This window comes from Mirounga angustirostris, unplaced genomic scaffold (assembly GCF_029215605.1).
Source record: "Mirounga angustirostris isolate CCGP_5_RB_7025 unplaced genomic scaffold, mMirAng1.0.hap1 SCAF_10, whole genome shotgun sequence".
Classification (NCBI taxonomy): domain Eukaryota; kingdom Metazoa; phylum Chordata; class Mammalia; order Carnivora; family Phocidae; genus Mirounga; species Mirounga angustirostris.
Genome location: NW_026991718.1, coordinates 115,112,029 through 115,124,405, shown reverse-complemented (window position 1 = coordinate 115,124,405; position 12,377 = coordinate 115,112,029). Strand labels below are relative to the sequence as shown.

Genomic DNA, 12,377 nt, shown 5'->3' with positions numbered 1-12,377 from the left:
GCTCTGAAATTATGAAGTTGAATCAGTAGCAAAATGTAATTTGATTTCTCAACACTTAATTTAAATATTTATTATGAGGAATGCATCCATAATGTAAATTGAAGTAGAGCTATCCTGTTCTGTTCTTTAAACCTAGTGTTCTCAATTGTTGTGGAATATACTTTACTTAGTGACTCAAACATTATTGTTGAGCAGTGAGAGCCTGTGTGTGATGTGTTGGCTTTGTTTTGTAGTGGATACCAGGATCATCAGATCTTTTTTGTTTTTGTTTACCATTTTGGACTTGTTTCACTCATTTTCTTTTCACCTGCCAATGTACTTTAACCTTTTCTGAATGATTCAGGAGGTCCTGATAACTTTTCTTTTTTAAGATTTTATTTATTTATTTGTCAGAGAGCGAGCGAGAGAGCACAAGCACGGGGAGCGGCAGGCAGGGGGAGAAGCAGGCTCCCCGCTGAGCAGGGAGCCTGATACGGGACTCGATCCCAGGACTCTGGGATCATGACCTGAGCTGAAGGCGGACGCTCAACTGACTGAGCCACCCAGGTGTCCTGGTCCTGATAACTCTTTTTTTTTTTTTTTAAGATTTTATTTATTCATGAGAGACAGAGAGAGAGGCAGAGGGAGAAGCAGGCTCCCAAGGAGCAGGGAGCCCGATGCGGGACTCAATCCCAGGACCCTGGGATCATGACCTGAGCCGAAGGCAGACACTTAACCATCTGAGCCACTCAGGCGCCCGGTCCTGATAACTCTTAACTGTACTTTGCCAGGCTATATTTTTTGAGTTGTACTGGGTATGTTACCCTGCCTCTTGAACCTCAGTTGCTGTGCTATTTTTTGTGTGTTTTCAGTATATTTTTAGTTTCTTTCTTTCCTGTTAGGCTGCCAGCTGTTACTTTTGGTTGCTGTAGGTATGCTTGCCTCAGGTAAGCCTGTCTTTCCCCTCTGATATGCTATTTCTAATGTGATGCTAGTTTTGAAACTGTTACTACTCTTGTGAGGATTAGATGGAAACTAGAGTAAATGGATTCCGTAAGACTTGTACTAGTCATTAAAGGAGGCAGAGAAACAGTAGGGTTCAGATCTCACCTTTGACTAGGTTTGTAACTCAGGGCAAGTTACTTCTCTAAGACTCAGTTTCCTCAATTATAAAGTGTGGACAGTAGGAACCCCTGGACTACACCAGAAGAAAAAACTTTTGCATAGTGAAGGAAACCATCAACAAAATGAAAAGGCAACCTACTGAATGGGAGAGGATATTCACAAATGATATATTTGATAAGGGGTTAATGTCCAAAATACATAAAGAGCTTATATGATTCAACACTCCCAAAAAATAAATAATCTAATTAAAAAATGGGCAGAGGACATGAATAGACATTTTTCCAAAGAAGACACAGATGGACAACAGACACGTGGAGAGATGCTCAGCATCAGTAATTATTAGGGCAACGCAAATCAAAACTACAGTGAGATACCACTTTACATCTCTGAGAATGGTTAGAATCAAAAAGACAAGAAATAACAAGTATTGGTGAGGATGTGGAGAAAAAGGAACCCTCATGCATTGTTGGTAGGAATGCAAACTGGTGCAGCCACTGTGGAAAACAGTATGGAGGTTCCTCAAAAATTAAAAATAGAAATACCATTTGGTCCAGTAATCACACTATTGGGTATTTACCCCCAAAATGAAAACGTGAATTTGAAAAAATATATGCACCTCTGTGTTTATTGCAGTATTATCTACAGTAGCCAAGATTTAGAAGCAACTGAAGCCATCAATAGATGAATGGATAAAGAAGATCCACACACACACACACACGTGTGTGTGTGTGCGCACGCGCAATGGAATATTACTCAGCTGTAAAAAGGATGAGATCTTGCCATTTTTGACAAGGATGGACCTAAAGGGTATAATGCTAAATTAAATAAGTCAGAGAAAGACAAATACCATATGGTTTCACTTATATATGGAATCTAAAACAACAACAACAAATGAATAAACAAAAAGCAGAAACATACTTATAAATCCCCAGAACAAACTGAAGGTTGCCAGAGGGGAGGGAATGAGGGATGGGCAAATTGGGTGAAGCAGAGTGGGAGATACAGGCTCCTAGTTTATGGAATGAATAAGTCATGGAGATAAAAGGTACATCGTAGGGAATATAGTCAGTGGTATTGTAATAGGGTTGTATGGTGACAGATGGTAGCTACACTTGAGGTGAGCATAGTATAATGCATACTTTATGGTCTGAGAAAATCTGTGCCTTTTAAACCTCAGAGGGCAGGTGTATTAACAAACTACAGAATTTTCAAATAAATGAAGAATTCCATTACCTCACTGTTGCTGTTGATGAATTGGCCTCTGACGACACGTAAGCATCAAAACTCACAGTGTCTTTTCAGGTCAGCGGCTGACATGAGCGACTCGATTGAGAAAAATCTTATGAAAAAGGACCGTTGAACTTTCCCGAGTTTGTTTCTGCTTTGGAATATATCCTGTGTCATGTGAAGTAGTCAGATCTTTTTCCATGACCTGTTTTTATGGTTACAAAGTGTTATTTCTTAGGCACTAACTGGGTTCAGGGGTTACAAATTCAAATCACAGCATCAGCAAATCTCATGGTTGGAAGGGATGTTAAAGATCATGTAGTCAACCTGTCAGATAGCTGAGTTCTCACAAAGCGTTGATTCACCCTTCAGAAGTAGGCAGATTCTCTGTCTTGGGCTTATTCATTCCATTATTCGAATCTTCAGAAACCCTCCTGTTAGAAAGTTCTTTCTTTCAGTGTTCAGTGTTGAGGAATTCTTTCTCCCTCTGTGGCTCACCCATTGGTTCTGAATCTAACTCTTTGACAAATAGTCTAATCACTTGTCTACAATATTTAAGGAAACTCTCCTGTTTTTCTCCAGGCTATATATCTTCTGATCTTTCATCTTTTCCTCTTGTCTCTTAAAATATAATGTTCAAAACTATGGACACTATTCCAGGTAGAGTCTGACCTGTGCTGAATGGGACAAAAATTTCACTTTGCACATTTGATACTATATTTCCATTACTATATCTAAAATCACATTAATTTGGGGGACAACCTCATCATCACCTTGACTTCCTTTGAAGATAATTGTCAACTTAAGCCTATAAGGCTTTTTCATACATAAATGGGCATGACTCACCTATCCTGTACCACTACAGTTCTTTAAGACCCAAGTGCAGGACCTTAGGTTTACCCCTGTTCAAATTCATTCTTTTAGATTCAGCCCATTGAAACAGTCTGTTGAAGTATTTTTGGCTCATGGTTGGGTCATCCAGCATATTTGTCTTCTTGCCCAGCTTTTTGTCATCTGCAGATTGGATAAGTATGTTTTCTTTTCTCCATCTTAGTCGTTAACAGAGATGTTGAGGCAGGCCAGGCTGGAATCATTCTATTGTACCATACTATTGCTCGTAGAGTTTAATGGGCAGGATTAATTGTATATGGAGACAGAATTGTCAGTTTCGATCCAATATTCCATAATTATAGCAGGAAATGTCTTTTGGTGAGTAGTCCTATTGTAGTCGCTTAAAAACTATTAAGTGAGAGATAATAGAAATAAGGATGCTTATTAAGAGTGAGATAAGGAACTAGTTTGGAAAGTTGATGACCCTGCTTATATTCTTATATATAGTTAAGTATAATATATATTTACTAATTAATAAAATAGAATACAATTCTTTTTTTTTTTTTTTTTAAAGATTTTATTTATTTATTTGACAGAGAGAGACAGCGAGAGCAGGAACACAAGCAGGGGGAGTGGGAGAGGGAGAAGCAGGCTTCCCGCTGAGCAGAGAGCCCGATGTGGGACTCGATCCCAGGACTCTGGGATCATGACCTGAGCCGAAGGCAGACACTTAACGACTGAGCCACCCAGGCGCCCAATAGAATACAATTCTTATATTCTTATGGAAGGTCTTAAGCAGAGACGTTTATGGACTGATTAGAGGCAATGTGGTATAGGAGAAGAATCCCTTAACTAACCCTGAGATGTTTTACTCACTTATTTATTTAGGAAATAAATATTAAGTGCCTACTATACTTACTTAAGCCCTGGATATACAGTGGTTAAAAAAAACCAGCCCAGACTCGATCTTTGCCTTCAATGGACCTTACATTCTAATGGGGGAAACGATTCAATAATTACATAGGTGAAATCATAATACTTTCTGTGATCTGTATTCTAGATAGGTACTGTCCAACAAACAATGCGAGTCATATATTGAATTTAAAAGTTTCTAGTAGCTCCATTTAAAAAAGTAAAAAGAAAATAATGAAATTTATTTTAATAATTAATTTTAACTCAGTATATCTGAAATAATATTTCAGCATGTAAGCAGTATAAAAAATTTGAGGTATTTGTATTCTTTTTGTTGAACTAAATCTTTGAAATCTTAAACTTATGCCACATGGCAGTTGGAACTAGTCACATTTTAAGTGTTCAGTAGCCACATATAGCTAGTAGCTTCTCTGTTGGACAGCACAACATTGTGCCCGTCTTTACAGACTACTTGGTGGTGTTGGGCAAATTACTTTCCTTGTGTAGGACTCCTGTTTTCATTCAGTAAAATGAAAGATTTTGACTTGCTTAGCTTCTAACAACTAAGTGTGGGTCCCTTGCATGTATGAGAGCATCTTTTGAGGTGCTCTAAATCTCCATCTTGATCTGGGTGCTGCTTACATAGGTATATATAATATGTAATTTATCAAGCTATACACTTAAGATTTGTATACTTTATAGTATTTGTGTTATACCTCAATGAAAGTTGGTTTTTTTTTTAAATAAGATCACTTCCAGTTTTTTTATTCTGTGTTCTTTGCTGAAATTACTCAGATGAGCTGACCTTCAGTATAAATATGTGATATAAAAAGTGCAAACAGCCAGTTACTCTTTATATCTTCTTCCCACTCAGGATGTGTCTAGTCCGAATGAAGCAGGAAGGCCGGAGTGGGAAATATATGTGTCGGATCATAGTTCATTTTATGTGGGAGGATGTTGAGCAGCGTGGCAGAGTCATGGGGGTAAGTGAAATGCTGTCCCATTCTGGTCCTGGAAAACTCCAATGAGGGATTGCCTGACTTGAGTTGATGTTTGTTTTTTTTTTTTAATAAGGGTTTTATTTATTTATTTATTTGAGAAAGAGAGAGATACACATCAACTCTAACAATGGTTACTTTTGGGGGGTTGGAATAGGGAAAAGACACTTGTTTTTACATTAAATGCTTTTTACTTTTTGATTTTTATTCTATGAACATGTATGACTTTTATAATACATACATAAATTGTTTACTCCTCAGTCCGTAGGGAGAACACTGTAATGAAAAAAAACCAAAATAACCCATTTTGTGACCCCATCTGATGGTTCTGCTTTAGATGATCCTAAGCTGGGAGGCAATGAAATGGGAGAAAACAAGGTTTACAATCTACTAAAATATGGTCTGGAGGGGCGCCTGGGTGGCTCAGTTGGTTAAGCGACTGCCTTCGGCTCGGTCATGATCCTGGAGTCCCGGGATCGAGTGCCGCATCGGGCTCCCTGCTCAGCGAGGAGCCTGCTTCTGCCTCTCTCTCTGCCTGCCTCTCTGCCCACTTGTGCTTTCTCTCTGTGTGTCAAATAAATAAATAAAATCTTTAAAAAAAAATATATATGGTCTGGACACAAAAATACGCAATATACCCAAAGGAAGATTTATATAAACAACTGTATTCTAATGTTTTAGTTTCGTTTTTCTATTACCATTACATTCTATGTTTATATATATATATATATAAACTATATATCCCCCTTTCTCAGGTTAATTATTAAATGTACTAATGTACATTTTCATTAGATACCTTGTCAAGTTATTCTAGGTTGTTAGTGATCAAGGAGCTTGTTTTTCAGTTTCTGAGGACAGTGCAGGCCTGATGCCAGGGTATTTCCATCAGAACAAATTTAGAGGAGGACTGGTTCAAACACTGAATTGGTGTCAAAGGCATAGCATCCTAAAGCTCAATTATTATTTGATTTCCTCCATTCAACAAATCCAACCCTCTTACCACCATTACTTGGGCTTAATAATTCCATTTCCACACACAGGATGTCCTTGCATTGACAAACCATAATATTGTGTGCAAACACATAAAGTCTCCATGGCATGTCAGTCTCCATAGAGGCAGAAACAACTCTAGCTGAATTACCACCTGACATTAGGCAGCATCACACAGAAATCTAAAAGAAAAGCCATTCTAGAACACATAAAACATCAACTCAAGGGCGCCTGGGTGGCTCAGTTGGTTAAGCGACTGCCTTCAGCTCAGATCATGATCCCAGGGTCCTGGGATCGAGCCCCACATCGGGCTCCCTGCTTGGTGGGAAGCCTGCTTCTCCCTCTCCCACTCCCCCTGCTTGTGTTCCCTCTCTCGCTGTCTCTCTCTGTCAAATAAATAAATAAAATCTTAAAAAAAAAAAAAAAAGAGTTGATGTGTATCCTTCTAGCTGGTTCCTATATAAATGCAAATTATAAATACGTATTCTTTAACATAACACAAATGGGCTTAACCATACACAGTTTTGCATCCTGGCTTTTTAACTTAATATATATTAGATATGGGTTTTTTTTAAAGATTTGTTTTTATTTATTTTTATTTTTTATTTTTTTAAGATTTATTTATTTTATTAATATGAAAGAGAGAGACAGATAGCGAGAGAGAGCACAGGCAGGGAGAAGAGGGAGAAGCAGGTTCCCTGCTGAGCTATGTTATCTATAGAAAATATATACTTTTGGTTTTGTGTGTGTATATTTGATTATACATGATATTGTTCTCTGTGTACTAATAAGCAATTAATATGTACTTAATTTTTTTTACTCAGCAGTATGTCTGGAGATTTTTCTGTGCTGCATGGGAGTTAAGTGGGAGGTCGTCACCCATGTTGTATTTATTGTAATTATTTTCACACACTCCTGTGTCATTGACTAATGGTATCACGTGCTTACTCTATGTGTAAAAGTGTGGTCTTTGAGGCTAAATCATGGAGATGATGGTTTCCTACTGAGAGGGTATTTCCAAATTCTCATGTCTTTGGAGGAACTGCAAATATAGGAAGCACAGTGGACATGGATTCATCTTAAGATGTCTTCAGTGACATTTACATGCCTTTCTTTGGGACAGTAGACCATTGGCGTTTCTGTTCATTCTAAAAAGAGGATAGCATATGTCAGAGTTTTAGCTGCTGTCAGCGTCATCATCATTTGTTTGGAGTCAGTGAGTACTGACTGTAAGTGTGTTCTTTGGTTCCTTGTTCATTTTTTTCACTGTCAGGCCTTTCTGCTGTCTTTGTTACCCAGAGTGGATCAGCAGCCTTGAAGCTATTCTTGTAGCTGAGTGTCCCACATGCCCTCAGGTACTTATATCCAACTCTGTGGCAGCACCCAGTGGACATAGAGTGGTGCTGCTAGTACCAAAGGACTTAATGATAGCCAGTGACACCCCCTGGCCAGCCACAGCCTTGGCTGACTGCCGTTCCGTGACACAGTAGCTCTTCTAATTAGTTAGCCTGTTTTCTCTATCACTGTTGACTGAACTTGCCTGGGCGTTGGACGGCTAGACCCATGTGGGCCACGTGGCTTAATGAGCCATATGTTACTGACTCTTGAACTACAGGAACCTTTTATTTATTTATTTATTTATTTTTTAAAGATTTTATTTATTTATTTGAGAGAGAGAATGAGAGAGAGAGAGCATGAGAGGGGGGAGGGTCAGAGGGAGAAGCAGGCTCCCTGCCGAGCAGGGAGCCCGATGCGGGACTCGATCCTGGGACTCCAGGATCATGACCTGAGCCGAAGGCAGTCGCTTAACCAACTGAGCCACCCAGGCGCCCTTGAACTAAAGGAACCTTTTAGTTATTAACCCCCCCCCCCCCCCATGAATTTCCTCTGGACCTCCATAAATATCTCCATCACAATCTCCAGCACTTTGAACCTTCTGTGTTACTTTATAATGTTACTTCCACTTGACTGCATGCTTTATAAAGGCAGGAGACCTGTTTTAATCACACATTTTTGCTTACATAGTAAACGTTGGATGAATAAATATCGTTGAATGAATGAATACATTGAATCTCAGCCTCTGAAATTCTGTTTTAAAGCCAACTTATCAGATAGATGATGCTTGATTTATTTGTTTCTAGACCATGTGTACATCAGTGCAGTCCTGTGGGAGTTAGTTTTTCCTTTTCTTCTTTTTCCCTCCATTTTATCCAACCATTTTTCTTTCTGAATTTTTCTAGATACGATGTCTTACAGAGAAGTGTGTTAGATCGGTGTTTCTCACACTTTAATGTGCCTGTAGTCCGCCTGGGGAATCTTGTTAAAATACAAATTTGATTCAGTAGGTTGGGGTGGAGCCAGAGAGTCTACATTTCTTTCTTTCTTATTTATTTATTTATTTATTTATTTATTTAAGAGAGAGAGAGAGCATGAGAGGGGATAGGGTCAGAGGACGAAGCAGACCCCCCGCCGAGCAGGGAGCCTGATGTGGGACTCGATCCCGGCACTCCAGGATCATGACCTGAGCCGAAGGCAGTCGCTCAACCAACTGAGCCACCCAGGCGCCCGAGAGTCTACATTTCTAGAAAGCTTCAGGTGGTGCCAGTGCCACAGGTGGAGCAGGGTGAGCATGTGGCAGCCATGCTTTGAACAGCAAGGTTTTAGACGATCCATAATGCTCCCCAAGTACAGACTTGTAAACTCACCTGCATGAAGAGAAATGTCAAGCCCCAGTTTAGTTACAAAGACTATAAAAGATGGTGATTTAAAAATAACAGATGTTTGGACAAGTTGGGGAATTACTGTTACTGTTTTTCTATTGTAATTGACTTGGTCCCCCCGCACCCCTATTCCAAACTCATGATATAAACAGGCACCCTTTATACAGGCAAGAAAATTGTATTTTAACCACTTCTGTTATGAGTGTGGTTGTGTGTGTAGAGGGGTTCTCAGTCTTGTGTGTGTGTACAACCTAAAGAAATGGGAAAGTTAGGGACATGTGGCTGGAGAAAGTAGTAGGGAGCCAGTCTGGCCTGGTTCTGACCCTGGCTGCCAAGTCTCTCCTCCTGTGTGCTTCAGTTTCTTTTAAAAATTTGAGTTGGGGGCGCCTGGGTGGCTCAGTTGGTTGAGCGACTGCCTTCCGCTCAGGTCATGATCCTGGAGTCCCTGGATCGAGTCCCGCATCGGGTTCCCTGCTCGGCAGGGAGCCCGCTTCTCCCTCTGACCCTCCCCCCTCTCATGTGCTCTCTCTCTCTCATTCTCTCTGTCTCAAATAAATAAAATCTTTTAAAAAAGAATAAAAAATAAAAATTTGAGTTGTTGGGGTGCCTCAAAAAATCTGATTTGAAGGTGGTAATTTGTAAATCTGTCTCTGTGTAATTTGGCATCCCAAGTGTACATCTTTAAGAAAACTTATATAAAAAGTAGAATTTATAAGACTGATCAGTGTAGTGGTGATCTTTTTCATGCCAAAGAATTCTTAGAGGCTATTACTTTGAGTGGAACCACTTGTGAATTAATGGCGAATCAGAAATTTGAATCAAGAACTCCTTTGAAATTAGAATTGCAGTCTCATTTGGTGGGGAAATTTTTATTAAAAAATTTATGCTTTTTATCAGCTTTTTAGGAGCCCGACTATTGTGAAAAACAAGGCAGACTCATATATCATTAGTGAAGCCGGTATAAAATGCAAGTGTTAAATTTGAGGTTACAGAAATCACATCAATAATTTAGAGCGTTCTAACTTAAAAAAAAAAAACATTATTTGGGATTTAAACATATAAATTAGCTGTGGAAATAAAGTTCATTATATCACCTCATCTGGTCTTGTTTTATTTCATTAACTGGTTCTTAAAAACCTTTGTGAGCTGAGTTGCAGCTGAAGAGGTTGGAGACCATTTTTCCTTGGGCCCTTGCCTCACTCCTGAGTGTTGGTAAGAGTAGAGAACTAAGACTTGACACAGCTGTAAAAACAGACAGGCCTTTGGCCTCAGCACTTTCTCCTGGTGCAGGCACATTTCAGATGTAAATTTCACTTTCTGCCTCTCCTACTAATGAAGTAAGTTTCTTTTGCTGGGTTTGCAGCCAGGTGTGTCCAGTCTTGTGGCTAACCCTGGCGCTTTAGTTAATTTTTCCATTTGTGACATTTCAACCAAACTTAAAAAACAAACATAAAAATTAGCTCAAGGCAGTGGCTCAAAGTGTTAATGGTAACCTTAGGCTGGCTAAACGACTTCCTCTCAGTTCTGCCCTGCCAGACATCTCCACCTTGTGGCTCACAATGAGCAGGTTTAAGCTTTCCAAGCCTTGGAGACTAGGTGGGAAAGAGTATTAAGAAATTCCAAGTTTATCCTTATCAATGGTCCCTGGAATGCCAGTTGTCTGTCTCATCAGGACTTCAGATGATTTCTTGCTAGCACCATTCCAGAATAAGGATGAGCCTCCTGTCACCTCAAGGTCTCCTGTCCTCTCTAGCAGAGCTGCCTCCTGGGGTGGTGCAGAGGGCCTAGAAAGAGGTGGAGGAGCTGTGGGCTGAACTGGACTCCTTTGTAAAATTCTACTTTTCTTCTTAGAATCAGCATTTTGCTTTGCAAGGTCCTCTCTGATCACACTCCAGACTACCTTTCCAAACTCATTTCCTCTAGCTCTTCTTGAACTGTAAATATGTGAAACCTTCTAGCCCATGTGCCTGGCACATAGTAAGCACTCAGTGAACATCTCATTCCAGCCTTGCTTCACATACTCTTCACTCCAGCCAAGCTGAATGCCTTGCTCTTCCTGTCTTGTGTCATTCCCCGTGCGGTACATACAATACACCACAGCCCCAATTCCTTTACATCCCTCCACCCCATACTGGAAGCCAGTCTCAGTTGTCCCTAGCTGGAAGTACCTTAGTAATTTATATGTACCCATTTTCTGGGTCTTACTGTTTCTCTTTTGTATCATTGTTATTCGTGAGTATTGATTACCTTCCAGGTGAATTGCCTGGGGGCCGGATCCCCTGTATTCCTCTTTGTAGTCTCCAAAGTGCTTATCATGGCCCCTTGGCTGAATGCATGTCCAGTAAATAGCTGACAACAGAAGACAGTTCTGGAAGCCCACTATATGTATTAGAAAAAGTGGGGTGGAGAGGTAGCCCTTTTCATTCTGAGCATATTTGTTTGCTCTGTCTTAAATACTGTAAGAAAAAGAAATGAGAAATTGTTTCCTTTACCCTCAAGTTTTTCTTTTTCTTTTTCCATGCTTTCCTGTCTTCTGATTTGACTAAAAAAACCCCAACAACTTATACATGAGGCCTTTTATGTTTCTGAACTAACAAAGACTTTAAATCTGTAAAGGGTGGTAAAAATAAGAATTATACATACTTTAGTTTTTCTGGAAATTCTCTTCCAGGCCTCTGTAATTCCATTCCCTTCTCCTCCCTACCTCCCCACAGAAATCTTCAAACTCCTCTGTTTTACCATGAGGTAAAAATTTTGCTATACTTTCCATCTCTAGGTCAGAATTAACACTCACTGCTATCCATAGGTACTGTTTTAAAGGCAAGGACCACTTTAAGTTCATAGTTTTGTGGCCAATGATACGAATGGTGGAGTGTAAATACAGAGCAATTCCTTGGGCTTGAGGCCTTTAAAATAAGACATGTTTGTTCCCAGATATCAGTTGTTCTTTTGAAAGTTTTTGAATGTCCTAAGCTGTTGGAGTGGATATTTGTTTATTAGGTGAGAGAAGGCTAAATTCTTAGAAGGCAGAGCAATTTCATTTTGGGATTGGCTCATGAACTTGAGCAGGGTCCAACTGAGATGTATCTTTAGTAGATACATTCCTTTCTCTGTACAAGTTTCATGACCCCAGGTCTCAGGAGGCAGCAAGGGTGCATGGAGTGTGTGCTTTAGGCAGTTTTGTGACTTATCAGCTGCCTGGGAGCATACAGCCAGAATGCTGGTCTGATGGCTCAGTTTGCCTGTCCTTCTGGGCAGCATGCTGGACTCACTTCATTTCAGGGATTGTCCCTGAAAGAGAAGTTATAAACCTATCTGAAATTGAAATTAAATAGAGCATGAAACTCCTATCTATGCACATGATGGTTTATCTCTCTCCTGGCCGTTTTTACCTTGAGTTATAGGTTGTGAGTTTCCTGAGGTCTAGTTCGTATTTGTTTGTCTGTTCCTCCGGTACCTGAAATGGAGCTTTATCCTTAGTAGGCATTCAGTAAATGTTTCTTGACTGAGTAAATCAGTAAGTGAATTTGATCCTCTTTGTTATCTTCAGTTTACCGTATGGAATTTCTGTAGAAGAAAGACAGTGACCTAATTC

The 12,377-nt window shown here is 39.8% G+C and overlaps 1 protein-coding gene across 10 annotated transcripts in view; it reads left to right on the top strand.

The window, feature by feature from the left end:
* LOC123851722 (ubiquinol-cytochrome c reductase complex assembly factor 1) overlaps nt 1-12,377 on the top strand; it is a 93,802-nt gene that overhangs the window by 47,237 nt on the left and 34,188 nt on the right. For all 10 annotated transcript variants that reach the window (XM_064573072.1, XM_064573069.1, XM_045885670.3 and 7 more), the window contains one exon: nt 4,949-5,057. In XM_064573072.1, the coding sequence (XP_064429142.1) occupies nt 4,949-5,057 (109 nt within the window). The remainder of the gene's footprint in view (nt 1-4,948; nt 5,058-12,377) is intronic.